Source organism: Callospermophilus lateralis, chromosome 10 (genome assembly GCF_048772815.1).
Source record: "Callospermophilus lateralis isolate mCalLat2 chromosome 10, mCalLat2.hap1, whole genome shotgun sequence".
Lineage (NCBI taxonomy): Eukaryota > Metazoa > Chordata > Mammalia > Rodentia > Sciuridae > Callospermophilus > Callospermophilus lateralis.
Window position 1 is genome coordinate 127,919,289 of NC_135314.1, and position 26,394 is coordinate 127,945,682.

The window sequence follows — 26,394 nt, forward strand, 5'->3', positions numbered from 1 at the left end:
AGTAGGAGGACACCATGAAAATGATCGCATACAATCTCCGCAAGGAAACAGAGGCTTGGTGAGGTCTGATTATTTACCTGAGGATGCACAACAAACCATCCAAAGGCCCAGTGACTTCCATTAACAACTGTTTTATAGTATATGTTGGTTACAAGTGAGTCACTTTACTTCCGGATTAAAGCGACCTAGAGTTGTTATTTAGAAGCTACAAATACCTGAATGTACGCTTGATATTTTTTTCCTATTTTTTTATTTGTTCGATTTACTTATACATGACAGTAGAATGCACTTTGACGCACCTTACATAAATGGAGTATAACTTCTCATTCTTCTGGTTGTACGTGATATAGAATCACAGCGGTCATGAGTCATATATGCACATAGGGTAACAATGTCTGATTCATTCTACCATCTTTCCTACCCTCATACCCCCTCCCCTCCCTTCACTGCCTTCTGCCTAATCCAAAATAACTCTATTCTTCCCTAGTGCCCCCCCCCTTATTGTGAATTAGCGTCCACATATCAGAGAAAACATTTAGCCTTTGTTTATTTTGGGGGGGGATTGGCTTATTTCACTTAGCATGATATTTTCCAGCTCCATCCATTTACCTGAAAATGCCAGAATTTCACTCTTCTTTATGGCTGAGTGATATTCCATGGTGTATGTATACAACATTTTCTTTATCCATTCATCTGTTGAAGGGCACCTAGGTTGGTTCCATAATTCAGTTATTGTGAATTGAACTGCTATAAATATTGAGGTATCTGAAGCCCAGATCCATCAGATACACTTGATATTTTTTCTAATATTTTCTAGTTGTCAATGGACCTTTATTTTATTTATTTATATGTGGTGCTGAGGATGGAACCCAGTGCCTCACACATGCTAGGCAAGCACTCTACCACTGAGCCACAACAGCTATACTAGATATTTTTGAGCCGATATTTTTGAGTTGCTTTGCAGGAATCAGGTATCTCCTTAATAGTGATCATCCTGGTATTTATATAGTTCTTTACCAACTATTTTCATGCATTCAGTCTTCTGTTGATAATAAGCATAGCAGCCAGCATTTTTTGAGTGCTTAGCATGTGCCATGCCCTGGTCGCACAGTATCATCTTTTCTTCTCTCACCCTGCCAAAGTAAAGGGTGATACTCTTTCCATTCATGGCTGGGAAACTGAACTTGGGGAAGTTAAGTATCTTGCCTAAGGCCAGCCAGCTTACGTGTGGGGAGCTGGGATGTTAAAGCATTGGTAAAGCATATTAGATTTTCAGTTATTTGAAGAAAGAGAATATATCTGATCTTTGTGTGTTGTGTGTGTGTGTGTGTGTGTGTGTGTGTGTGTGTTTTGTCTTATATGATGCCCTCCTGACAACTGCATGCTGACCCTAAATAGTAATTTTAAAAGGATGTGAAATAAAATACAGTGCTTCAATACACTACCAAGTAAAAGAAATACGGTATTGAATTATACATAAGGTATGGCTACAGATACATCTATATATTTTTAAAGAAAGAGAGAAAATAAAATTATGCCTAGATTCTAGAAAAAGATTTACAAAAATACCTATTGGTATTTGTGGAATTATGAGTGGGGTTATGGGTTAAGGTTTTCCTTCTTTCTGTTTTTGTCCTCTCTCTACATGTTACAATTTTAAATTTAAAAAATGGTAACAAATGTTTAATTTGTCAATAATGAGGGAAAAGTAAAATAATTGATGGAGTTCTTCCATTGAGGTCAGCAGTTTTTAAGTATAATTAATAAACACATCCCCAGAGGAACCAACAGTCTATTCATGGAGACAAAACTACTGAAAAGGGAGCCCGGAGGCACAGAGGAACAGAGTGTGGCCCACAGCCACTAGAGCGGCGAGAGAAGAGGAAAGTTCCAATTTTTTTTAGGATGAGTGTAGAAACAAATAGGCCTGAGGGGCAAATGTCTTGGCAAATGCAAAGAAATCAGCTGGGAGTGTGTCTGGGAGAGACATGAGCTGTTTCAGGGAGGAGAGTAGGTTTATGGAGCAGGCTCATGACGGATGCAGCCATTGTGGGTTCTTGAGAAGAGAAAGGCTACGGTCATCTGGTACTTCCAGAAGTAGAACAGAAGGATGTAACTAGGTACTGTGCAGCGTGGTGTTCAGTTCCTGTTGGGTAGAGAGGAAGCAAAAGAGAAGATAGTGATCCCCACCTCCCATCTCTTCTCTTTCTGGGATACCCTACAAAGCCTCTAGGCTCATATTCTCCCCTTCGAGCCAATCATTGCTTTCCTGGTTAGACTCCTTCAGTGGCTTCCTGCTTCCTCTCCAGACCAGCAACGGTCCCCAGCTCCTCCTCAACAGGTTCTTAGACTGCAGTCAAGTTACGGGACTCGGTGTCTCCCTCTCCGTGTTTACACTTCCACTCCGGCTGTTCTCTCTCTAAAATATCTTCCTTACAATCATCTTCTCCAGCCAAAATTCATCAGCTCTCTTCTCTTCTATAAAGATTTCTTGCTCGTTGATTCATTCATTATAAGCCCTGGGTTATGTTGATTCGAATACTTGTCTTACCACCAAACTGGATGGTACTGGCAGGACTGAGAGCAGGGTCTAGCTCTCCTTATATCTTAACATCCAGCACGAAAGCTTTATGGTTAGTGTACAGCTGCAGATGTTTTGCTGATCTCAAGACTAGGATGGCTGAAGACATCGATTGTGAGGAAATGTTTAGAAGAAGAGGCCAAAAAAAAAAAAAAATGGCACAAGAGGAAATAATGTATTTAGCTTATTAACTTTTAGAGATAAAAGATGATGACAGTTTTTTTTTTTAATTTAGTTCTGTTTTGTTACAGTTTAGATTTCTAAAAAAAAAAAACACCTGATGAAATATATAAGAGTATGATAAATAAGGCTGTTGCATAAATAGCTTCCTATCCTATATCACATATTTGTGCCATGCATTCATTTGTTTATGTATTCATTCATTCAACCAATAAACACCATGTACTGCTAAAATCTAAATGCTATGGAAGATGCTGAGGAAGTAATAGAAATGTAAAGCAAAGTAAGACCTAATTCCTCTGCTCTCAAAATGTGTAACCTATTTGGTGAGGAATAAATTTACAAGAAGGAATGGATATAGATAGGTTCTGCCTGCAATTAAGAAGCACCTATTTGTTTTACATCACTCTCCCACTGAAAGCAACTTTATTCATTAGAAAAGATACAAGAGGCATCTGTTTGAGAGTTGCAAGGCTGTCAGGATTTGAGGGGCCAAGATTCTTGGGAGAGGAGAAAGCCATCACGGTGATTCAGACAGTCTGTACAGACTTTCCATCCAAGGCTGATTCCTAAAGCACCGCACCGTGGATTTAGAGCCTGGGAAGTCACCAGAAACTAGCTACTGAGAAACAGAGAAACTGAGCGCAGGTTTCGATGTCCTCCTGGGGCTGAGAAAGAATAACTGAAATTTAGGGCAACTAAGAGACCCTTCAGAGAAGGCAAGAGCTCAACCACCTTGAGTGGATTATCCTCTCCAGACATTCACTAATTAGCAAATAAAAGCATGGAGAGAAATTGAACAAAAACTTAGAGCCAGGAGACAGTGGAGATAAGAGAAGAGCAGGAAGTCTCACAACTAAAACCTGCACGGAGGGCTTTATCAAGGAGGAACAGCTCTCACAAACATTCAGGCTTCCCGTTAGGGCACTCTAAGGACCACACCTAAGGAGAAAAGGAAGCAGAAATAGATTGGGCCTTTTATTTAAAGACTTCTGAAGAAATCCAACTTCTGAATAGCTTAATCCCAATTGGATTTAAGGGACTCCCCCCCCCCCCCCGCTATTCCAACTGCTTGCTAGAAACTAAAGACTCATCTAAAACCTTTATAATTTTTCTCACATAGTGTGTATTTAATCAAAAAAAAAAACAAGCATACCCCAAACCAGATAATAGAAACAGACTCACAGGTGATGAAGATATTGTCATCATCAGATGTAGACTCCATGATAACGCTGATGAATGTGTTGGAAACAACAAATACACGGCTTCTCGGGGAACTGGGGTTTGAACTGATCTTTGAAGATTACTTTGGATTTCAACCAAGTGCTTATTTCACGAAGGACTTGGGGTTCAGTTGCAGCTTATTCTAGGCAGGGGTGGATCACACACAAGGATAAAGAGCAAAGCAAGAAAAGATGTTGTGCACTGTCTCAGGGCAAGGAGAGGAGAGCGTGGGTGAACAGGAAGGAGCAGGATTCAGGAAGGGATGACTAGTTGTCCTCCATTCCCTCCATTCCACATGTGGGCAATAGAAAAATCAGGGGAGGGGCCCAGGAGGTTAATCTCCCTAATGGATTAGGGATGGATTAAATGCAGAGGGAAAAAATCATTTTGTTTCCATTTCTCTGTTTTAGGATTTCTTCAGTAAATCTGACCCATTCCTGGAAATTTTTCGCATGAATGATGATGCCACTCAGCAGCTGGTGCACCGAACTGAGGTAAGAAGAGTCATCTCCAGCTATGCCAGTTTGTCTCCTAAGATGATAAGTTGACCTGTTTGAGGGACACCTTCTATGTCTTACTGTCTGTACATAGGCACTGCCCTCAAGATGTCTTTGCCTTTTTAGCTTAGTTTCTTTATTCTCAATTTATATGTTCAGTGAGAAGAGCCCTATCGCCCCACTTTTCCATTGTTGATCTTGAACAGAGACAGCCAGCAACTTCTTAATAAAATATGAAAACTAGCTAACAGTTAATGAGGATAACTAGGTACCAAGCATTCAATTAAGTGATTTGCATGCATTATTTTACTTGCTTTTCATGATAATCCCTTGATGGAATTATTATTATCTCCCCCACTTTACAGTTAAACAAACTGAACTTTGGGGAGACTTTGTTATTTTTCCAGGTCTCACAGTGAGCAAGGGGCAAAGCTAAGGTTTACACTGCGGTTGTTCAGCCCTGAGCTTCGCTGCAATTTAGGAAGTCAACCTGCTTCCCTAGGGAAAGTACATACACTGGACTGATGTCAGACCTGTCATATGAATAACTGCCCTGTCCCAAGAGCCAGTTGGTCAACTATATTCCTTCTCCCACCTTCCCTCCTCTTTCTGCAAAAACAACCCTAAAGCTCATTCCTCCCTAGCCTAACCCCTACTACCCACCATCTCATACACACAGGCAGTAACCAATCCTGATCTTAATTTGTTGTTTTTTACTTGTAAGTTCTGCAGTGCAGTTCTAAGAAGAAAATGGAATAATTGTGGTGAAGGACTTGGAGCTCAGAGAAGATCCTGTTGTGTGTATATACCAGTGGCAGGGTCAAGAAAGAAGAGACCCCATGATCTTCATGGGATGATGGTGGGAGTACCGTATTCTCACCACCCCATGCCTTAAATCCAACTCTATTTTCCTAAAGTGACAGAGTGACAGGTGTTGTTGGGGGCTAGGGAGGATTTTCCTGTTGTTCTTAGGAGACAAAAATTAAATGATCTTGGATGGGCTAATTATGGATATCATCGGTCACATCATTAGCATCTTGTAAAATATATTTAATGAAAGAATGAATAAATGAGTGGAGTTGAATAAAAATAATATGTCCATGCTGTAGAACAATGAGATTCTCTGGAACTTAACCCCTGGAGAATAGACTAAAGTATAGCTCACACAGTTGCTGTCCCAAGTGGTCCTTCATCACCACCACCAGTTAGAGTCTCCTTCATATATAAAGATTCCTTTAGTGACATACACCTTGGGGGAAAATAAACTTTGGACAAAGTCAGCAGTGGAATTTATTCATTTGTGCTTTTGTTCTAGTCAGTGAACAGGGGCTTCAACCAACCAGGGAGAAAGTATGTGTGTAACATATTATTGAATTTCTCTCACAAGATCTTTCTTTCTTCTGCTTCTGATAGCAGTCCTGTTCTCATTATTGGTATGAATAAATTCTCCTATCCCTAAGATACTCTAGAACTTCCCTCACTTACCTTAAGGCTGAGGGTTCATGGAGTCTCATAAGAAATTTTGGTTTCTTATGAGACTCTATGAATTTGTAGAGCCTTTCAGTGGGTCAAACAACATAATATTGATCTTTCCTCTTGTTTACTCAGTAGATACAAAATAAATGCCAGGAAATACTATTCTCTTGGGGGAAAGTACACATGTGTGCAGATAGGCACATGGGTACACAAGCACATGCACAGATTTTAAATTTTAGATGGAATATCTAGTTGAAATTTTGATTTGCTAAATGAAGTTTTTTTTTAAAAAAAAAACTGCTGCAATGAGACATTTTCACTTTAGCATTTTTATTTAAAAAAAAAAAGGTGAGAAATTGAAATTAACCCAAACAATCTTATCTAATTTTCCTTCTTACTATCACTTTGATCACTCTCAGTGTTTCGGGAGACAAGACAAAGTCACACAGGAACGTTCTTTCTCTAACACTTTAAAATACATTTAATAATGAGCCCATGATATAATCAATAATTCATATTATATTAGGGAATCCTATTGAAGAAAGATGGAAGCATTTAGAAAATAATCATGTTATATGAATAGAGAATTATTTATTTTAAACACTAAGACTTCCACTAACAAAGAAGTTCATAGGAAGAAAAATCAATGGGACGATTTCATTTGACTTTATTTGTATATCCCCTAGCACAGCAGTTCTCAAACTTTATGCATCAGAATCACCTAGGAGACCCACCTAGGAGAGTGCAAGTAGGACAGGGTGGGCCCAGGCTTTTCTGGCTTTAGTCCCCATATGATATAGCACCTGGTCTGGGAACCCCACCCAAGAGTAGACAATACAGAGCAGTCCCTTTTGCGTGCTGAACCAAACGGAATTGTTTGTACCACCAAGATGGCAGGATGCGACTTTGTTTTTATGAGCTCTTGGGCAGGATTTGGCCAAGTTCATGATTAATTTTAAAATAATTTTACTATGTTACAGACTTTGTAATCTGAAGAGCTGCCTGGTTGTGCCTTTCCAGTACATTCTAGTTGAGATGGTGATGAGCTATGTCAGAATGTTCCTAGAATTTTTCTTCTAGAAACTTCTCTTACAATCTAACGTGACTCAAACATCACCCAATTCTTTCGCAGTAGATTTGTCCTGCACACCCTTCACCTTTACCAAGCCTTTACCTCTGCTGACACCAAGAGAAAGAACTGTATGCTACAGTCCTGGCAGTCCTATAGAATGTATGTTGAAATGTAAAAATGTCACTCATGTTCTCCCCTCCTCACCATGCCTCTCTTTGTTTTCCCAGGTTGTGATGAATAACTTAAGCCCAGCCTGGAAATCATTCAAAGTATCAGTAAACTCTCTATGCAGTGGAGATCCAGATCGCCGGCTGAAGGTCAGAAATCTATCCAAGAAATGTGAATTTTAAAATAATAACCTTCCTCTTTCTCCCCATAGAAATGTTGACAAACCCCACATTTTCTGAGTCATTCATTCAATGCTTCCACCTTTGTGCATCTTAATGGAAGAAAGAGAGAGTATTTCTTCTGTTAAAGTCATTGAGGCTTATACAATGAACTAATAAAATAAATCCTAGTTGTGGTACATCGAGAGATAAAAACCGATGGCTTCTCAGAAATAAAACTGTGACAATAACTTCTGGCTATAATTGGAAGTTATGAAAAAAAATATTTCCATAACATGCTACTCCAAAATTTAGTGGTTTAAAATAACAGTCATCTGTTTAGCTTATGATTCTGTGCTTTGGCAAATTAGACTGAACTGATCTAAGTGGTTCTCAGGTGGTTCTCGATTGGAGTCTCTGAGGCATTTGCTACCCATGAGCAAGCTGGCTCTGCTTCTAAAGGTTGGCTGGTTGTCATCTGAAATGACTGGTGGATTGGGCCATATACCTCTCATCATTCTTCAGGCTAGCTTGGACCTTTGGGTCCCAAGAAGCAAAAACAGAAGCCATAAGACCTCTTGAAAACTTAGGCTCAGAACTTATACAGGTGACTTTCTCCATAGTCCATAAACCAAAGTAGGTCATGTGGCTATTCCAGATTCAAAGCTGAGGAGATAGACTCCTCCTCTTGATGGGAGGAGCTGAAAAATATTATGGCCATTTTTCCAAAATTAAAAAAAAAATTTTTTTTTGAGCCCTGTGGGAATGCAGAATTTGGAAGAAAAGATGCATTGGGAAGGTTAGGAATTACCAAAAAAAAAAAAAAAAAAAGAAGGACCAAATGCCAGAAACAGATTCCAGGAGATATTCCCCCATAAGGTCCATGGTCTGGTTACCTTGGAAGCCCAGAACCTCCATGCTTCTAATGTCCCACAGTTGATATTATCAGTTCAGGATGATTAAGTAACTCACTGGAGACTGGTGCCTATGAACCAGAAAGACCAGTTGATTAATGTTCAGTGACAAACATGACTATCAAGCAGAGTCAGCAGTCAATCAGCTTCACCAGGCATTTTGTTGTGGGTGAACCATAGGGAAGACAGTTGTCAGAAGGTGACACTTAGAGACCCAGGCACAGCCAAGGATGCTAGATAATTGAGTCTATCAATGACTTGACATTCTGAAAGCCAGGGCATCTACCTCCACTATGGGAATAATGGTCCATCAGGCAGAATAAACGTTCATGTTGACCTTTAAGGGCACCTGTTCCCAAGAAAGGGTGAGATGATTGCCTGTGTAACTTTACATTCTCCTCACTCCTTTCACCCCATCAGACCTTGTTCTGATGGATAAAGTTCTTTTGATTTGTCCACGTTTCCATCAGGTTAGAATCTCATCTGGTTGGTCAGTCCTCGCCTCTTTAAGGTGACTTTATATGTCTTTGTTTGAACCCATTGTGTGTGAACCCCTTCTGGGTTGAACTCTCAGTGGACACATTTACTTCCATCTTCCTGAGGAGCAAGTCCATTCTATCTGATGTCTCCTGTCGGAGCCAAGGTAGCTCAAGACTCAACTCCTGCTGAAAACTGTTTCATTTCAAAAAATCAGAATTCCTGGCTGTTGGGGTTTCAGGTGGAAGTTCCTATGAAAGATGGCCGAGAGCTACAGCTTCAGGCATGGCATGGAAATTATCACCTGTGATCTGAGCAGCACTGTCCCATTCCCAGGGAAGAAAATGCCTCCCTTTGGTCAGAAATAGAAGAATACCTCCATTAGCCACAGATCAGTTTTGTCATGGGGAGTTATTAAATGGATAAAGGTTTTCTGTATCTGAATGAATAAAAATATAAAAGGAGTGCTTGGGAGCCTTTTGAATATGCTAATGTCTCTATGGGAACAAGGGACAGTAAAGATCATGGATGGAGAAGTGGGACAAGGAACAGATAAGCAGAGAGACAGAAAGAGCAGAAAGGCATAAATAAAGAATGAGAGAGGAAGAAAGAAAGGGAGGAATGGAAGGAAACAAAAGGCAGGGAGGAAGGAAGGATCGATCAGAGTTTCTCAACAGCTACACTATTGACATTTTGGATTTTGCTGTTCAGGGCTATCCTGTGTGTTGGATTTGTTTAGCAGCATCCCTGGCTACTAGATGCCAGTAGTATTTTACCCCCTGACACACACACAGATGCTCTGGCAAATACCAGCTTTCTCTATCCGTTTGACAACCAAAAGTGTATTCAGACATTACTAAATAAATGTTCCCCAGAGGGTAACATCATTTTCAATTAAGAGCCACTGGCATAGACCAATGGCTTTCCAATTTATGATGCATCCAAATTACTTGGAGGACTTTCTAAAATACTTTGCTTCACCCCCCGCCCCGCCCCCGCTGCCCCCGTTTCTAACTCAAGAGGCCCACTGCGGACCTGAGAATCTGCATTTCTGACAAGTTCCCAGGTCGTGCTAATACTGCTGGTCTAGGAGCACCCTTTGAGAAACCCTGGAGTAAACTTTTGCTCCTTTCATTACAACCCATCCATTGCCTAAGGCCCACATACCTCTCTATGTCCCCAGTGATAATTGATTCTTTCCAGTTTGCTCCTTGAGGGTAGACTCGATTTTGTTCACTACATATCCAGGCGTCTAGCACCGTGCTTGGCCCAAGTCAATATCCAGTAGCTGTTTCTGCAATTAATGTATGGAAGATCAAGAGAGGCAGAGAGAGATCAATGGGGCTTTTCTGAGGAGGAGACACCCATAATCACGGGTATGCTGGTGTTGTCGCTCATGTGCTCAAAATAACCAAATACAGCTTTTCCACAAGACAAAATACACTCCTGTATAACCCTTTATTTGCATTTATTGATTATTTTGTTACAAAGACAACAGTGAAATTCTCCTAAGGCCTTCTCCAAAATGAAGTGGTACATACTGTCAGGCAGCACTCTGTCTATGGGGTTATCATTCTCCTGCAACGTCTCCCACCCCCCAAAAATCAGAAAGTGAATTTTTTTTAATATTTATTTTTTAGTTTTCGGTGGACACAATATCTTTATTTTATTTTTTTAATGTGGTGCTGAGGATCAAACCCAGTGCCTCACACATGCTAGTCTGGTGCTCCACCTCTGAGCCACAACCCCAGCCCAGACACAAAATTTCTTAAAAACCCTCTGTCAAGGTAGATGGTAAATCTTAGCAAAATTCTAACAATTAGGCTTTTGTTCCAACAAGGCTTTATATCTTTAAAAATTTCCATTCGTTCAAGACACGCACGAACACCCAGTTTAAAGAACTTTTTGTTGTAATTTCATTGTGTACTTCTCTTTTATGGGAAAACAAAAAACAATATCCAAATAACTTTTTCCAAAATTGATCTTTAACTTATTTATTAAGGAAACACTTAAACACACATGAAAGTAGGAAGATAGTATGATGCCACCTCTCCTATCACACACTCAGCAGCTCTGAATCAGGGCCAGTTTTATGTCACCTGCTTCCCTCAGTGGTCATTTCCCCATCTCTCTCTCCACCACTGGATCATTTTGGAACAAGTCTCACCTGAAAGTGCTTCAGTACATATTGCTAAAGGATAAAGAATCTCTCTATAAACATAGCCTCAAAACCATTATCATGCCTGAAAATATTAAATATACATCCTTAAATTCTGCCATTATTTAGATTTGCCCAACTCTCTCATTTATTAAATAATTGGTTTTATTTGTTTTTCTTTTTTCTTTTTGTTTTTTATATTTAAAATTCATAACATTTATATTTAAAAATTAAACACTCAAAAAGACCCTTGAGTTCTCTTGACATAAACCTAATATAAGTGTTTAATAGTTTCTTTGCTTGAAGGAATGAATTTTTGAAATTCATGAATTATGAATCTTTAAAGAAAGTAAGAAAAACATGTTTCCAAACACAGAAAACCAGAATGTTTATAACGAATATATAGCTTTATAATTCATAAGCCTCCTAGAATATACATGTATTCTAAATCCTGCATCCAAGGTCCAATATTCAACTGTCAGTAAGCCTGGCTGCCAAAATCTCAGCAACTGTCTCAAACAAATGACACTGAAAACCATTCAATAGTTAACTACCAGAACTTAGCAGTAAGAAAGAAAACAGGGAAAAAAAAATGAACTGCAAGAAATAGTAGTAAGAAGATAATGAGTTTTCTAAGTCTCCATACTAGAAAGTGTTTCAACTCTTGCATTGTTGTTGTTGGTTTTTTTGTTTTGTTTTGTTTTGGTACCAGAGATTGAACTCAGGAGCCCTTGGCCACTGAGCCACATCCCCAGCCCTATTTTGTATTTTATTTAGAGACAGGGTCTCACTGAATTGCTTAGCACCTCGCTGTTGCTGAGGCTGCCTTTGACTTCGAAATCCTCCTGCCTCAGCCTCCTGAGCTGCTGGGATTACAGGCGTGCTCCAACATGCCTGGCTCAACTCTTGCATTTTTACTTGTTTGTGATTTAAGTTCTGGAACAAAGCTCCTGGAGTTTTTGTGACCTAACAATAGATATTTGGTATTGACACTGATCCTGTAACCCAATGAACTCTACTAGAATGGGGAGAAAAATTTGGAATTATCCAATATTGTGGACACCATATTGGATAATTTGAAGCTGAAGAAACCTTATTTCTGTTAGCAATCTGAAGACTCAAGCATTACTATGAGGACCTTGACTAATACAGTTTTGATAACGTGACTTATATTAGATACTTCTGTTTGTTTGTTTTTTTTGTTTTAAATTAGGATTTAAACAAGATCCTGTCACTGAATCTGAATGAAATGTCTCTGAAGTCTTTTTTTAGTTGGTTCATTGTCCCTCTTTTAATTTTTTTCCCTGCAGTTTTGCTAATGAAGAAACCATGTTGGTTTGTCCTGTAGCATTTCTCACAATCTCTGTTTCCTAAAAATGGCAGTTGAAACTTGATCAGATTCAGGGTCTGTCTTCTGGCAAGAGTGCCTTTAGTATTATTAAGAATTCATAGGTTTATTTTCTTTCACATGAGTGTTTCAATCTATTTCAGTTATTATTTCTCTGAATTATTGAATTGTTCCTTATTTGACCAATGAAAATCCCTTTAAGTTGACCCTTGAGTCCTCTTGACATAAACCTAATATAAGTGTTTAATAGTTTCTTTGCTTTAAGGAATGAATTTTTGAAATTCATGAATTATGAAATTTTGCAATTTTCTCCATAGCATATATCTTTCTACAGATACTGACTTATGTTTTAATGTATCTTGAAATAATTCCTCCCCATCGGTCATATTCTGGCCCACAGAACTGTCAGATTCATTTCTTTCATTTTGTTTCCGTTTAGGGGCAATTTTTCTTCTAATTTAAATTTTTTGTAATTATAAAACAAATGGTAATGTGGTTCCAATGTCAAAACTACAAAACAAAGTATATTTAGGAAAGTCATCTTCCATTTCTGATCCTTTAACTAACTATTGTTTGCTTACATAAAGGCCATCGATTTTTGTTTTCTTAAACTGCTCTTTCATCAAGTTCTCTTATTGTTTATTATAATTTTTTGTATTAACTTGGGGCTCTTTTCAAATATACAATCACATTATCTGAAAATAGAGATAGTTTTTTTTTTCCTCCTACTTACTTATCTCTTGTGGCTATAATCATGTGGGCGAGTACACCCAACAGCATGTTAAGCAGTAGTAGAGAAGTAAGTAGTAGTAGGGCATCTTTGTTTTATTTGCCAATGAAGTATAAAATCCTATGATGACAGAGAATAGTTTTTTAAAGTAATTCTGAAGGTGTCAGAGTTCATTGTTTTCTCAGCCATGTCTACTGAGCCTGACATTCCTGCAATTAGATATAGACACACTTAAATACCTTAAACTTTCAGAGAGGATTCTCATTTGTTATGGCAACCCTGTAAACAAATCACCCCAGGCAAATTGTCTTCTAAAACTTTATAAATAGATTTAGTGTTACATTTAATGTTAACAATCTAATGAAATTACATATTAGAGTTAATGTCCAAGTTAATAAAATGTTTATCAAAATCATGATTTCATTTACTTCTATCCACACTGTGAGGTAAGTTTCATTATCTTCATTTTACAGATTAGGAAACTGGGACTTAAAAAACCCACATTGTCAAAATCCAGATTTAATGCTCTTTTATCAGGTTGTGCCACATTAATTTTGTTATATTTCATTTTCTAGAAAATAATATCATCCTGATGAGCATATCCTATAACTCTTTCAACCAAAATGTTTTATTTACTATCATATTAGCACTTAACAGAGAAAAATTGTCTATATGTAACATAATTCAGAAAGCCTGAGACACTATTAATTATCTGATGAAACTAAAGGAAAAAGTGCTATCAATAAAACAAACATAATGCCTTCTTATCAGTGTATGCTTCATAAGAAAGCTGTACCTCTTAGACTGAATGAAATATGGTCTTAATCATTTCCTTTGATTTGATCAACACATTGTTAAGAACCAGTATATATTTTTAGGATGCAATGCTGACGTTCAGAATAGATTCTTCCAGATTGGGGTGGGGGTTCTTATAGAAGAGAAGGTGGGAGGGCACCATTAGTAAGCATTGATTCGTTCCCTAATTGTGCCCAGTACTGGGGGAAATTTTCTGCCAGAACACTATATAAGACCCTGAGAACATTTCATCACATATATTACAGGGCCATTTTCATATCCTCCTCCAACATGCAAACCACATAGGTAACTTGCTGACTCCCCTATACAGAGTCCTCTGTGGAGGGTTGATGGAAGCCGGGTGCCTTGAAGAGAGAACTAAGATGACAGGAAACAGTTGCTTCTGTGTCCACTCGCCCCCATTCCTCATGCAGGGGAGAGTCCCCCACTATTAACTGAGGTTATGGTGGAGTGGGCACAAATAAGACACCACCACCAGGCAGAAGGAAGTAGCAGAACGGAAGGAGAAGCAGCTCCCTACAGCCAAGTAGAAGCAAGTATAACCCAGAAGCCAATAAAGGGGCAAGAGGAGACACCAATACAAATTAGCAATCAACAAATGACATTTTCATTCACCATTTATCTTGCTTATCCTCCTGCCCTCCCTCTTGGGCTGCCATACCTGACTGGCTTAAAACAGCCATTTGCATGACTTGCCTTCTGACACTCCCAAAGTTGCACACCTGACCAATCAGAAAAGGGACCTATGGAATCAGAACCCCAAACCAGTGACCCTGGCATCCTCTTCTTAACAACTCACATAAACAAGCCTGGTGCAAGCTATTTGCCTACATTGAGCAATACTATGCTCTTACTGATTCTGCAGACCTAACCAACTTGCTGCTGGTACTTTCCTTAAGTAGTTCAGCATCTTTTTTTTTTTTTCTTTTTGTTGCCACCTACTGCAAAGTTAAGAATATATGTGTGTGAGTGTGTGTGTGTGTGTGTGTGTGTGTGTGCACGCGCGCACGCACACGCTCTGTTCTTGCTCTAATATAAAATCCTTAGCCTTTCTCCTTTAGTTACATCCAGCTCTCCATGTCTTTCCTTTCCTAGGTGTGACCAAGCCCTCTTGAAATGAAATTATATTTTCTCCACAAATGCATGGTTTTTGGTTTGGACTCTCTGAACCAGACTGACACACAACTGCCAAGTGGATTTGACTCCTCAAGTGTGTTCTTAGAGTTTGCCCTGGACCTTGTCCTCATTATTCCCAGTCCCATATGATTCTTAACTCCTGGATCCCTATGTGCCTATAATCTTGTCTCTGATCACATAGACTTAATTGCTATGTCCGTTTCCTTCCTCTCTTGTGCTGATTTTCTCTGACAAACCTTCTGGTTCTTACTGTTTGAAAAGAAAGAAACCCCATCCCATTTCCAACCCCCAGATCTCAATCCCTGACAGTGGCCTCAGTTCAACTGCATCGTCCCCCAGATTCATAGAAGGGGCTTCCATCATTAGATAACCCCTAGGTTATTTCAACAATTGCCAATTCTTGGTGCACAATACAGTCAGTTGAAATTGAGGAGTCCATTACCAACTATTTCTGGTATTACTCGAAACACCTGTAATAGAGAACTTTCCATTCTCCGACAATTGAAAGCAATTTTACTTCCCTCTCTGCTACCTTATAATTGTGAAGGGGGGAAATTGGATGGTTTATGGTCTTCTTAAGTTTTCTTGAGATCTATTGAAATTCAAGGGCTTTCTTTTCAATTTTCTGGAATCAAGGGCTGCCTGTCCATAGTTCACTCTGCTTAAATGTGCAGGAATTTACAAGCGGATTGCAGACTCAGCAGAGTGTCTGTCTATTGGGTCAACCATGGCACAGGAATTCTTGACTCCACTTAAGTAAATGGCACCCCGGAGTCCAGCAGGCCGCCTCTCCTGAGATCTGGGTTCAATATTGCCGAGTGGAAGAGCAGACCAACTTAAAGAATGTTCAATCATGCAGGAACCAAGGAGGTTTCTGAACCGAGAGGAAAAACTACACATTCTCTTCGTTTTAATAATTCTTTCTTTTTCATTAATATTATCTCCTTATTTTACAAGAATTCAAATTTTAGAAAATTGCTTAGGATTACACAGCTAAGTTAGCACAGTCAGACTTTAAACCCGGGACTCTCATGCTCCATTGTCTCTGCTCTGAACTCTATTTACTGAGCTTTTACCAGGTATCAGGAACTGGGCGAGGCCACTTTGCTTAAATTTCCTCATTGAACCATATAATTATTGTAAATTAAACCATTCTGCTGTTAGAAAAAAAAAGAAAAGAAAAGAGCCCTCTGTAATAGAAGTTTGTTTGTGGCTTATATAACAATCCAAGGCAAAATTTCCAAATCAATGCCTGCCTCTCCTTTATGAAGTGATTCAAGAACCCAGCTTGCTTTTATCTTCTGTCTGATCCATACCTTAGGGCCTCATTTTTATTTACACCCTACAGGCCCAAGGGAGCAATATGGGGGAAGGCCTCTCAAGAAGTCATAGCTAAAAACAGCTTTGGCATTGCTGCCTATATTCCAGGGAGGAGAAATCAGTCACAAAGCCACATAGCTGCAAGTGGAACTGGGGCATTTAGTCTATTTGGATGCCCAGAAAGGAAACACAAAACAAAACAGATTTGAGGAACATGGAAAGTTCTGGAAATAGGTATGGTAATGTTTCCACACAGTGTTGAACACATTGAATGCCACAGAGCTGAACACTTAAGAATGGCTAAAATGGTAAATTCTATGTTCTGTACTTTTTTATCACCATAAAAAGTAAATAAACAAAAATCTTCTTCCTGTTAATATGACTTCAAAACTCCTCTTGTGAAGCTACCTGTCATTGTCCTAAAGGAATGTATGACTTCTGTCTCAATCTGGTGGCCATATGTCCAATGGCTCCTGCTCTCTCAGTAACCTAGGATGGGGGTACGGCAGCTCCTGAGAGATTACTTCTGATTCTCAGTTCTCCGGTTTCAGAAATCCTTGTGGGCAGAGGAACAAGTCCTTCTTGGACCCATCATTATGACCAAAGAGCATAGTAGAGGTAGCACAATCTGGACAAACTATTTTATTGTGAAATTTGTCTACAATTATGTTGTGTTTTTGAGAGTCAAGACAGAGTCCACCTGTCAGTCTTGGGTAGGTAGTTAGTTAGTGCCCTGGGGAACTCTCTAGATGAAAGTAGAAATGGGAATCCTCTTATCATTTAGATGGTCATCTCCCCTGTAGACAGAACGTGCATCCTAACAAATCTCCATGGTTGTGACTGGAAGCAGTTTACTTACATTATTTAACCTAGTTGTGGCCCAATTCTGCACTGGAAATTGATAGGTAACTAGCTATTGGGAAGATGCTTCAGGAAAACTGGGGGGTTGGATGAAGTTGTTGAATGATAAATGGGAGGAATATCCTGAGTAGAAATTTTGAAAAATCCCCTAATACAGCTTTGTAGAGTAACTCAAACTAGTAGGACTCAGAGCTTTATTCAAATGATGTCCCAAACTGGTGACACTGGCTATGTGGTTGCTCTTAATTTACTTATTAGCTTTTTTTTTTTTTTTTTTTGCTTTCTTGTGTTTACATGAACTACTTCATTATTTTTAACACTGCAACTGGAAACATTGCCTCAAGATCTTGATTTTTTATTTCTGCACTTTTGCAATTTTTTTTTTAACCTAGCCTTATCAATAGGAAGATTTTTCACAAACTGGGTTGGCTTCTCAAGAGGCCTTTGCATTGAGTTGACTTTTGCAGAGCATGCAGCTTCCCTCCCGCAATTTTAAACATTATACAGGAATGTCCTTGGAAAAATAAATCCCCATCTGCAGCCATTCGGAACACCTCTTTCTGCAAAGTATTTATTTTCAATAACATCATCCAATAAAACATGAAGACAGTTTTCTCAGCTCCTCAAAGCTGAACATGAGAAGCTCAGCTTTTAAAAACAGAAGATCCTTGAAGCCAGAAGAAATGACCCTTTCTTTGGTGGCTGGGAGGAAAACCTAGAGGCCTTCCTCAGGAGCTGGAGGAGGTATCAGCATCTCCTCAGGAGACCCCATCTGTCTGCAAAGTGCTTCTAGAAAGGGTTTCCAAAAAGGGGTTACCGAAGGCCAGGGTTTTGTTTGTGTGAAGTACATGAAACAAATGTCAAGGACGAGCAAGTTGGCTTCTTAGGAAATTATTTGCTTTTTGAGACTATGTGAATTACCTTCTTCTATGTAACCTTGAACTTGCCACAAAAGAGCAGAAATGTTTTTTGGACAATCTTCAATAAAGGGAAGACAGTGTGACGCTCACCCCCACCTCTGCCCCACACTGTTTGAAGGCTGGAAAGCGAGAGATAGAGAGATGCCATCTCCCGTGGCCTGCAGGGCTGCTCATGCTGGATAATTCCAGTCAGGATCCTCTTTCACCTGACCTGGTCTCTAGCTTCTTACCGATTCAGGAACTCAGCTCTGTCCATCACTCAAACATGATGGGACCTGAAAGAATTGATTCATGCAAGAAGCAGGGGCCCAAGTCAGGAAGCCAATGCACTTCACATTGATTTGACAAAAAAACTATAATCCTCATGCTTCATACCATGAAGCCCTTCCTGTATCTGGATACTAATGAAGTAGAATTAGCAACCAAAACATTACCTGGGTGAGCGTGGGCATTTCAGGGCAAGGGCCTATGAGGAGCCTCAAGAGATTCCACTCTGGTCAGCAGTTTTGACTCGGGATCTCAAAAGTCTGGACAGTCAGATTAGGCTCATAAGATATTTTCTTTTAAAAATGCAGAAAATTCTAGGACTTCATGGATTCATTAAAGCTAATTGTGGACTCTAGACTCCCGAGTTGTGCTGTGGTTAGTCTTGTCGCAGTATGACTCTCAAAAAGTTAAAAAGCATGACTCTCACTGAGCTACCAAATGAACATGTGTCAAAAATTTTATCCAACTCATTAGCTAATTAGAAAAGCCAATGAGATGATAAAACTGTTCTCCAAGAGCATTCAGTCTACGTAGTCATTTCCTCTTTAAAATAGGACTAAGATTTCTAGATACAAACCTGGTTCCTGTCCTTCAACAAACTATAAGCTTCAGGGTTACCTTTGCTATCAGACAAAAACCATTACATTATATACCATATACATACAGGAACACATAGTTTAACATGTATGATATTACAGAGTCTGAGCTTTTCATTAATAAATGGCAAATAGCAGAACAAAGCAATGTTACACTCTAGCAGGAAAATATATCATCACTAGGAGGGCCTGGGAAACACAGCTTCAGTGTGGCATTAAAGGACTTGCAGTTTTACTCGTGGAATGAATTCCAGGTTATGGATAATTTTCTTGGCAGGCTCAAGTAGCCCACTCAGTTCACATTTCTAGATGTTGCTAGAAGTTCCTATCCCTACACCTTCTCCCTATCTCTGCAAAGTTGGCACATTCTTAACCTTAATATTGTCAGCTCAAAACTCAGCCACTCAGAGATGTCTTCCCAAAGTTCGTTCATACTTATATTTCTCCAGTTCTTCTCCAAGTCACCACCCTCTTAATCTCCCTCATAGCGCTTACCATCATCTGCAATCATCTTGTTTATTTGTTTACATGTTTATGGTTTGTCTCCTCTTCTGAAATACAAGTTATGGTTTGTCTCCTCTTCTGAAATATGAGTTCCTTATATTCTGAAATATAAGTTCCAAGGTCCAAGGGAAAGAAATTACCCTATCTAATTCACCTGTACATCTTTAGCTCCTACAGTGCTTGTTATATACATTATAGCTTCTTAATAAATAACTGTTGAGAGGAAGGATGGATGGATGGATGGATGGATTGATGAATGGATGGATGGATATGTGCAGATGCCTACAGTTAAATCAGTCAGATCTTATGGAAGACATCCTACCAGGTTTTGGTAATTTGGACCCCTAGAAAAATATCCCTCTCTTCTATTTATTCTTACCCTTGCATATAATGATCTACTCATTAGGTTAATATTTCCATCACATCACTATTGGCTGGGATACCTTCTTTCATTTAAGGCTGGTCTAAATTAATCATAGAAACTTTATTTTCCTTAATGCTGTGTGTTCTAATTAGCTTATTCAGCTCTCATTGAGCCTCTTTCTCATCATATCCCCTCCTAACAGTTTTTTTTTTTTCCCTTCGATCAAATTTTATTTCTCTCCACCAACCCCAGGTTACAATAAAGAAAGGAAAGAAGGGAAAAGTCTTGATGGGAAGAAACCAACATGGAAAAAAAAAAAAAAAACTCCTTTGGGAATGAGGGGCCAGAAGGATAGTCACAAAAAGAAGAAACAGAATTTTGGCCATAGCTGGCTTTCACAGCAGAGATGTCAGAGGACAAAGGGGACTCAATTTTTTCTCAGAAAAGAAATGGGAAAGAAAGCAGCTGTGTGGACTTTCCAAATGTCAAGTTCCTCGCATTTCACTGGCACAAGTTCCTGGGTTGGTACTTGAATTCCTTTGAACAGTCTCCGAAAAGAAGCACCGACCAAGTCCAGGGCTAAGAATGATAAATCCCGGCTTACCTTTAAGCTATGAGATTTTCAAAGGAATAAATCAGGAGAGGGAGGTGGGGACGGGGTGGTGAGTGAGACAAACAGGATTCAATTAAGTCTCCAAGTGTGTGAGGAAAGAAAGGGCCATCCTCTTAGATTCTGATCCTCAGAACTTTTTCAGCCATTGACTTACATCCCCGCCCCCTTGCCTTTCCCTTGGCAATAAAATCTGTGCCCGGCATTGCTGTTGTTGACCACCCCATGCCTGATTGCACTGGCATTTAAAACACTTTATGACAGCTATCCCATGGAAGAATAAAATCACTAAATGGACTTGTCAGGAAGCATTACCTCCAGCTCATTTCCCCTGCAAGACCAGCTGGCTCTCGCCATAAACTCTCTTATTACAGTTCCTTCAACCCTGCTACTCCCAATAATGAAAGTGACTCCTGAGGGCATTAAATGTGCCAAACCGCAACAGACATTGAGATAAGGTCCGCGTGTGATCTAGTACGGTCTTGTCCATTTCAGCAACATCAGAACCACCTGGAGGGCTTGTGAAAACACAGATTGCTGGATCCCATCCCTGGAGTCTATGACGCAGTCGATCTAGGGGGAGGCCTGAGGATTGGCATTTCTAACACGTTCTCAGATGCTTCTGATGCTGCTGGTCCAGAGATCATGTTAGAGAATGACTACTAGAGAACTGGTCAAGAGACAACCTCCACAGCATGTTTCCTTCAGCGTACCCACCTCCACCTGAGCCTTTCTTTATGTCTGCGTCCACTCTTTTTTTCTTTCCAAAACCAATATTCATCTGCCCACTTCACTCCAGTCTCTCATATCGTTCAAGGACCCTTCCCCAGATAGTCATTGACAAATGTATTTTAAATCTAGAAGGCAGCTTTGGAGTCATGTCTCCATCAGCACTCCTCAACCTCAACACTGCTGACATCTTCAGTTGGATAATTCTTTGCAATAGCTGGGGCCAAGGGTTGGGCACGGGCCTGTGCATCCTAGGATGATCAGTGACATCCCAGTGCACATTTAGTGAGCTTCTACCTATCTGTTGAGAGCAGCATCTCTCCCAGTTGTTACAACCAAAAATGTCTCCACATACTGCCAAAGGTCCCCAAGGGTGGAATTGTCCCTGGGTAAGAACCACTACTTTACTCAATTTGAATCTTTAATCTCTTCCTCTTTGTTGGGAGTGAAGGGTTAAAATGCCTTGTTGTCTCTTCCTGAATTTGGACTAAGAGGGAAAGAAAGGCACAATTCAGAAACATGGCTATCAAAATATCATTCTATTGCGGCTAAAGCTGGCCCCTGATGCACAGGTAGGAAAGTTTCTCCTGCAGGATTTTCCAGATTGTGATTCATAGTAAGTGAGGAAGCCTGTAGTTAATATTAGGCTGGGAAGAAAAGATTTGTATACAAACCAGGTGGGACTGCTAATGGCATCGCTAATGCAGTGGTTCTCACCCTAGGATGCATATTAAAATCACCTGGGGAGCTTTAAAAATATTTATTCCTAGACCCCCACCTCAAACAAACATAATTTCTGGGTAAAGGGGCAAAGCATCAGAAAAAGTGAAAAGCTGCCAAGGTGATTCTAATGTGCAGTCAGAGTAAAGGACCACTGCTTAATTTAAAGACTGAGAAAAAGTAATCCCTTGGGATTTGGTGGGGGGGGCAGGGTAATGTTGGGGATTGAATTGAGGTCCGTGAATATGTGCTCTACTACTGAGCTACAGCTACAGCCCCATTACTTTTGTTACAAGAGACAGGGTCTTGCTGTGTTATCCAGGCTAGCCTCACACTGGAAGTCCTCCTGCCTCAGCCTCCCCAGTAGCTGGGATTATAGGTGTGTGCTACCGCAGCTGGCCTCCTTGCTGGGATATTTTTCTTAAGAGTATTAAAAAGGCAGCCAGCCAGACTGAAACAAGAGTTTCCAGTAAGTTTCCTAAGACTTTTTTCAGCCAACTAGTCCTCAAAATTCTTCTGATGTGTAAGTCACCTAAACTTCTGAGAACAGAAGATGTATGTTGGCTTCAAGGTAGCCTTCCTAGGAGAACATGGTGTCTGAACTAGGTTCTGGAAAGCATGTGCAAAGGCCTAGAAATTTGTGATTAATAGGTTCAATGTGGTGGCATTTTAATGTGTTGGGAAAGGACAAGAGATGACAAAGCTTGTGAGGTGAAGAGAACCTCATGAGTCATGCTAAGGAGCTCAGATTTTTATCCCAAGGGTAGCAGGATTCACTGATGGGTTCTATGCAGGAAAGTGATGGGATGATGTTGGAATCCTAGGGATTGATACTCTGCATGTTTCATGGAACTTGGATTGAATGAGAATATGAATGAGTAAAGTAAGAAATTCAGTTAGAAGTCATAGCAGTAAACTAGCCAGGCATGACCAGAACTTGGTATCAGCTTGCCTGTTGTATAGAGAGAGAGAAAGAGGAAAGACTCAAGAATTAGTCCTTGAGTCTTGGCTTGGTCATATGGATGGAAGATGGTACCATACCTCAAGATGAGACCACTGAAGGAGCAGGAGATTTGGGATGGGAAAGATGAGTTCAGTTTTGTACTTACTGAGTTTAAGGCATTCATGGACCATTCAGTGGGCACATTGGCCCAGGATTATCTTACATTCAGCACTGGAAGTCCCAAGTCTGTGGATGCCACTCAGTTCTGAGCCAACCAGGATAGCTGGACAACATGGCAGTTGGCTACATGAATTTGACTCTCAGGGACTCCTCTGAGAGCTGAGCTGGGGAATAAATGCAAGAATCAGTAAGTTAGATGGCAAACTTGTGTGCAGACATACATGTAAGTGCTCAAATGTGTAATGCAACAGTATATATTTCTCAGTGGTAAAATCATAAAGCTCCTTATTTTTTAGGATTGTTTTTTAAATTTTCTTCCTTAATGATGTACTACATTCACAATAAGGAAAAAAGAAAGCACTCGTTTAAGATTCACACACACATTTTTTAATATGTGTGCCAGTTTGTAACATTGGCTTAGAACTTTTTAGTTCTTAAACATTCAAAATTGAAACAACTATTTTTAAAGTCCCAGTGGGTTTTCCTGGTGATGGGCAAGCATATTCTATTTTTGTTTGGTGACATTGAACAAAGATAGGAAATAGACGATGGATCAATTTGGCTTATCATCTCTTAAATTCTACTGTCTTTGTAGGCTTAAAGCAACCAGGAAATAGAGTGAGTTCTCAGTGATATGAACTCAAACAAGCAGAAAGGCTACCATCCCTTTAAAATTCCATTATTTTTCTAAAATGAGCTTGTCACATACCACATTCCCATGTTGTTCATTTCGCAAGGACATCTTATACCACACAGTTATTAAGTATACATTTGGGACTGTAGCTATAGCATCTAAGTTCTTTGCAAAACACATGGCAAATGATTCATCAGCTGTTCTTTAAAACAAGTGAACTAGGCATGATGACACCAGTCCTCACTCTTGAGTTGAGCAAGACAATGTGGGGAGCCTGTGAGGGTTCTCCCAGATCCTGTGCCACTGTGTACAGTGGTTGGTGCTGGGATGGGAAGCCTAAGATTCCTTAGAATCTCATGATAGAATCCTTAAGGGATTCCAAAGACTTTATCTTCCCCAAGGGAAAAATAAAAGCAGAGAACCAGAAAAGAGAAGTGACTTTCCCGGGAGCACATGGCTGATTAGAAGTCAGAACAAGACTTGAATCTGGATTTACAGAGGGAAAACAGCATCAAGCCATTAGTCTACCCCTGCTGTATACCAGAAACTATGCCAGGCACTTCCCCACATTCTAACCCCTCTAATCCACACAACGAAATTAACAAATAAGAAGCCAAAGCCCAGAGAGTGTTGAGTAAGCGCCTGAAAAATTTGCAAACCTCTTGGGGATACAACCTGAAACCCAAATCTGGTTGACTTTAAAGTCCACAGGATGCCTCCTAAAAGTGTCCTAAAACCCCATGGGCCCCCCTTCCATCAGACCACATTATTAGCTTCCTTAGAGCTACATTTTGATGCCAAGGCTCAGTGCGGAAGCAGGTTCCATCCAAGTTCCAAGACAGGAAAAACAAATGGCAGATTCTCTATATCAACCTTCCTCAGTGAATGAAGGACTGGAAAGAGGAGAAGTGCCAACCACCTTCCAGTGGCTTCCTAGCAACCCTCGTGTTTCAGGTGAAGTGCCCTCAGCGGTGAACAGTCGGCAAACAGGAACCTCAAGAGTTGTTACAAAAGCTTGTTACAAAAGCCCAGGAGCACTGAAGTGTTTTAAATATCTCAGGAGGACACTGCATCTATGTGGGAGAAATTATGTAAAGGCAGAAAGGAGAAGTCCTTTAACTCTTTTTATGGGGGAGGGGGCTCTTGGGGATTGAACTCAGGGATACTTGACCACTGAGCCACATCCCCAGCCCTATTTTGTATTTTATTTAGTGACTCAATGAGTTGCTTAGCGCCTTGCTTTTGCTGAGGCTGGCTTTGAACTTGTGATTCTCCTGCCTCAGCCTCCTGAGCTGCTGGGATTACAGGCATATACCACTCCCCAGCTGAGAGCTCCTTCTTGCTTTTAAAAATGATCAAAAATGCTTTTGCATAATGAATGGTCAGCTTAAGCCATTAACATTTAGGGTTTCAATGTGAATTTGGTGTCAACATATCTTATATACAAACACAGATATAATGAATGGTGGTATAAAGGTGTATTAAGAATTGTATGCAAAAAAAATAAGAGAGCTCATGTATCATGCCATAAAAAAAAATGCATTTGCTTTTCTATCTATGTTGTATGTACTGTGCCCATTTCCTAGCACTTCCCAACATTTCCCCTTCTCAGTTGGAACGAGATTTTTCTGCTGAGTTTCCACACATGCTATTCCCTAATGCACCTGCATCTTTTCAGTAGTGACAGTAGGTTCTGTGCATAGCTGTTAGGAGTCAGATGTATGGGAACCATCTGTCAGGAATGTGAAGATACTGGACTGGAGAGTGCAGACAGTTGAATGATTCAATATTAATGAGAGCTTGGAGTTTAGAGAGGCCATTCGATATGACCTACCTTTCATTCTGCAGGGGACATGTGTGCCAAAGCTGCTGCTTTTGTGTAAATCAATTTTCCACTTGGGCACAGCCATCCTAGCATCTCTTATGCATATGTTTCCAGGTTCTAGGATTTGAAAACCCATCACCAACCAACCCCAGGAACACTGAGTCAGGGAGGAAAATGCTCGGCTTCCACTCTAGCCAAACTAGCTGCCCTTTTATTCTTAAAAATCCTAAAAATTACTGAGATTTTTTTTTTTCTCCAAACTAGAATGGCAGACCAGCAGGCAGCACTTGCCTCTGGACTTACACACGACTGGGCCAGAGTTTACTGTCACTCTCCTGGAGCTTTGCTTTGTACATTAAGCGAGTGGAAATAATAATAATAATAAGCCTGGATTTAACAGGGTGGGTTCATTCATTTATTCATTCTCTCATTCATCCAGCACTCCTTCTAAGACAGTCTCAATCATTTACACGAAGAAATTATAATCAGGGATCAAAACCAGAATTTGAGAACCATCTCCATTTCAAATATTTAAGCAGCTGCTAAATATTTTAGGTACCTGCATCTTTTAGGTACCTGCCATCTGTGGACCAAAGCTCTGCACCATCAACAATGATTTCCAAGATAACAAAGATATTCCCAATCAGCAATGGAGCCCAGAGATGGCATCCAGGTGGCTGCCCATCACTTTCTTCACCTTGACATGCTCATGTGTGTCTTTTTGTTCAATCCATCCATTAACTTTGGCTCCAAATTGCTAATGAAAATTTCAAAGACTAGTAATGGCCCCGAGTTGAGATGGGTTCCTAGTGTTGTATCCACTGAAGACTATCTTCAGTAGGACTCTAAATTTAGCCCTGTGACATCTGTTGGACCTTGGAGACATGGAGGAGGATTTTGTTTGATTTTTTTTTATTTGTTCTAATTAGTTATACATGACAGCAGAATGCATTCTAACTCACTGTACACAAATAGAGCACAACTT

At 40.0% G+C, this 26,394-nt stretch overlaps 1 protein-coding gene across 1 annotated transcript in view; it reads left to right on the forward strand.

Annotated features, from left to right (window-relative positions):
* Cpne4 (copine 4) overlaps positions 1–26,394 on the forward strand; it is a 337,088-nt gene that overhangs the window by 210,190 nt on the left and 100,504 nt on the right. The window contains exons 5-6 of the mRNA XM_076867682.2: positions 4,396–4,479; positions 7,258–7,347. Coding sequence (XP_076723797.1) covers positions 4,396–4,479; positions 7,258–7,347 — 174 coding nt within the window. The remainder of the gene's footprint in view (positions 1–4,395; positions 4,480–7,257; positions 7,348–26,394) is intronic.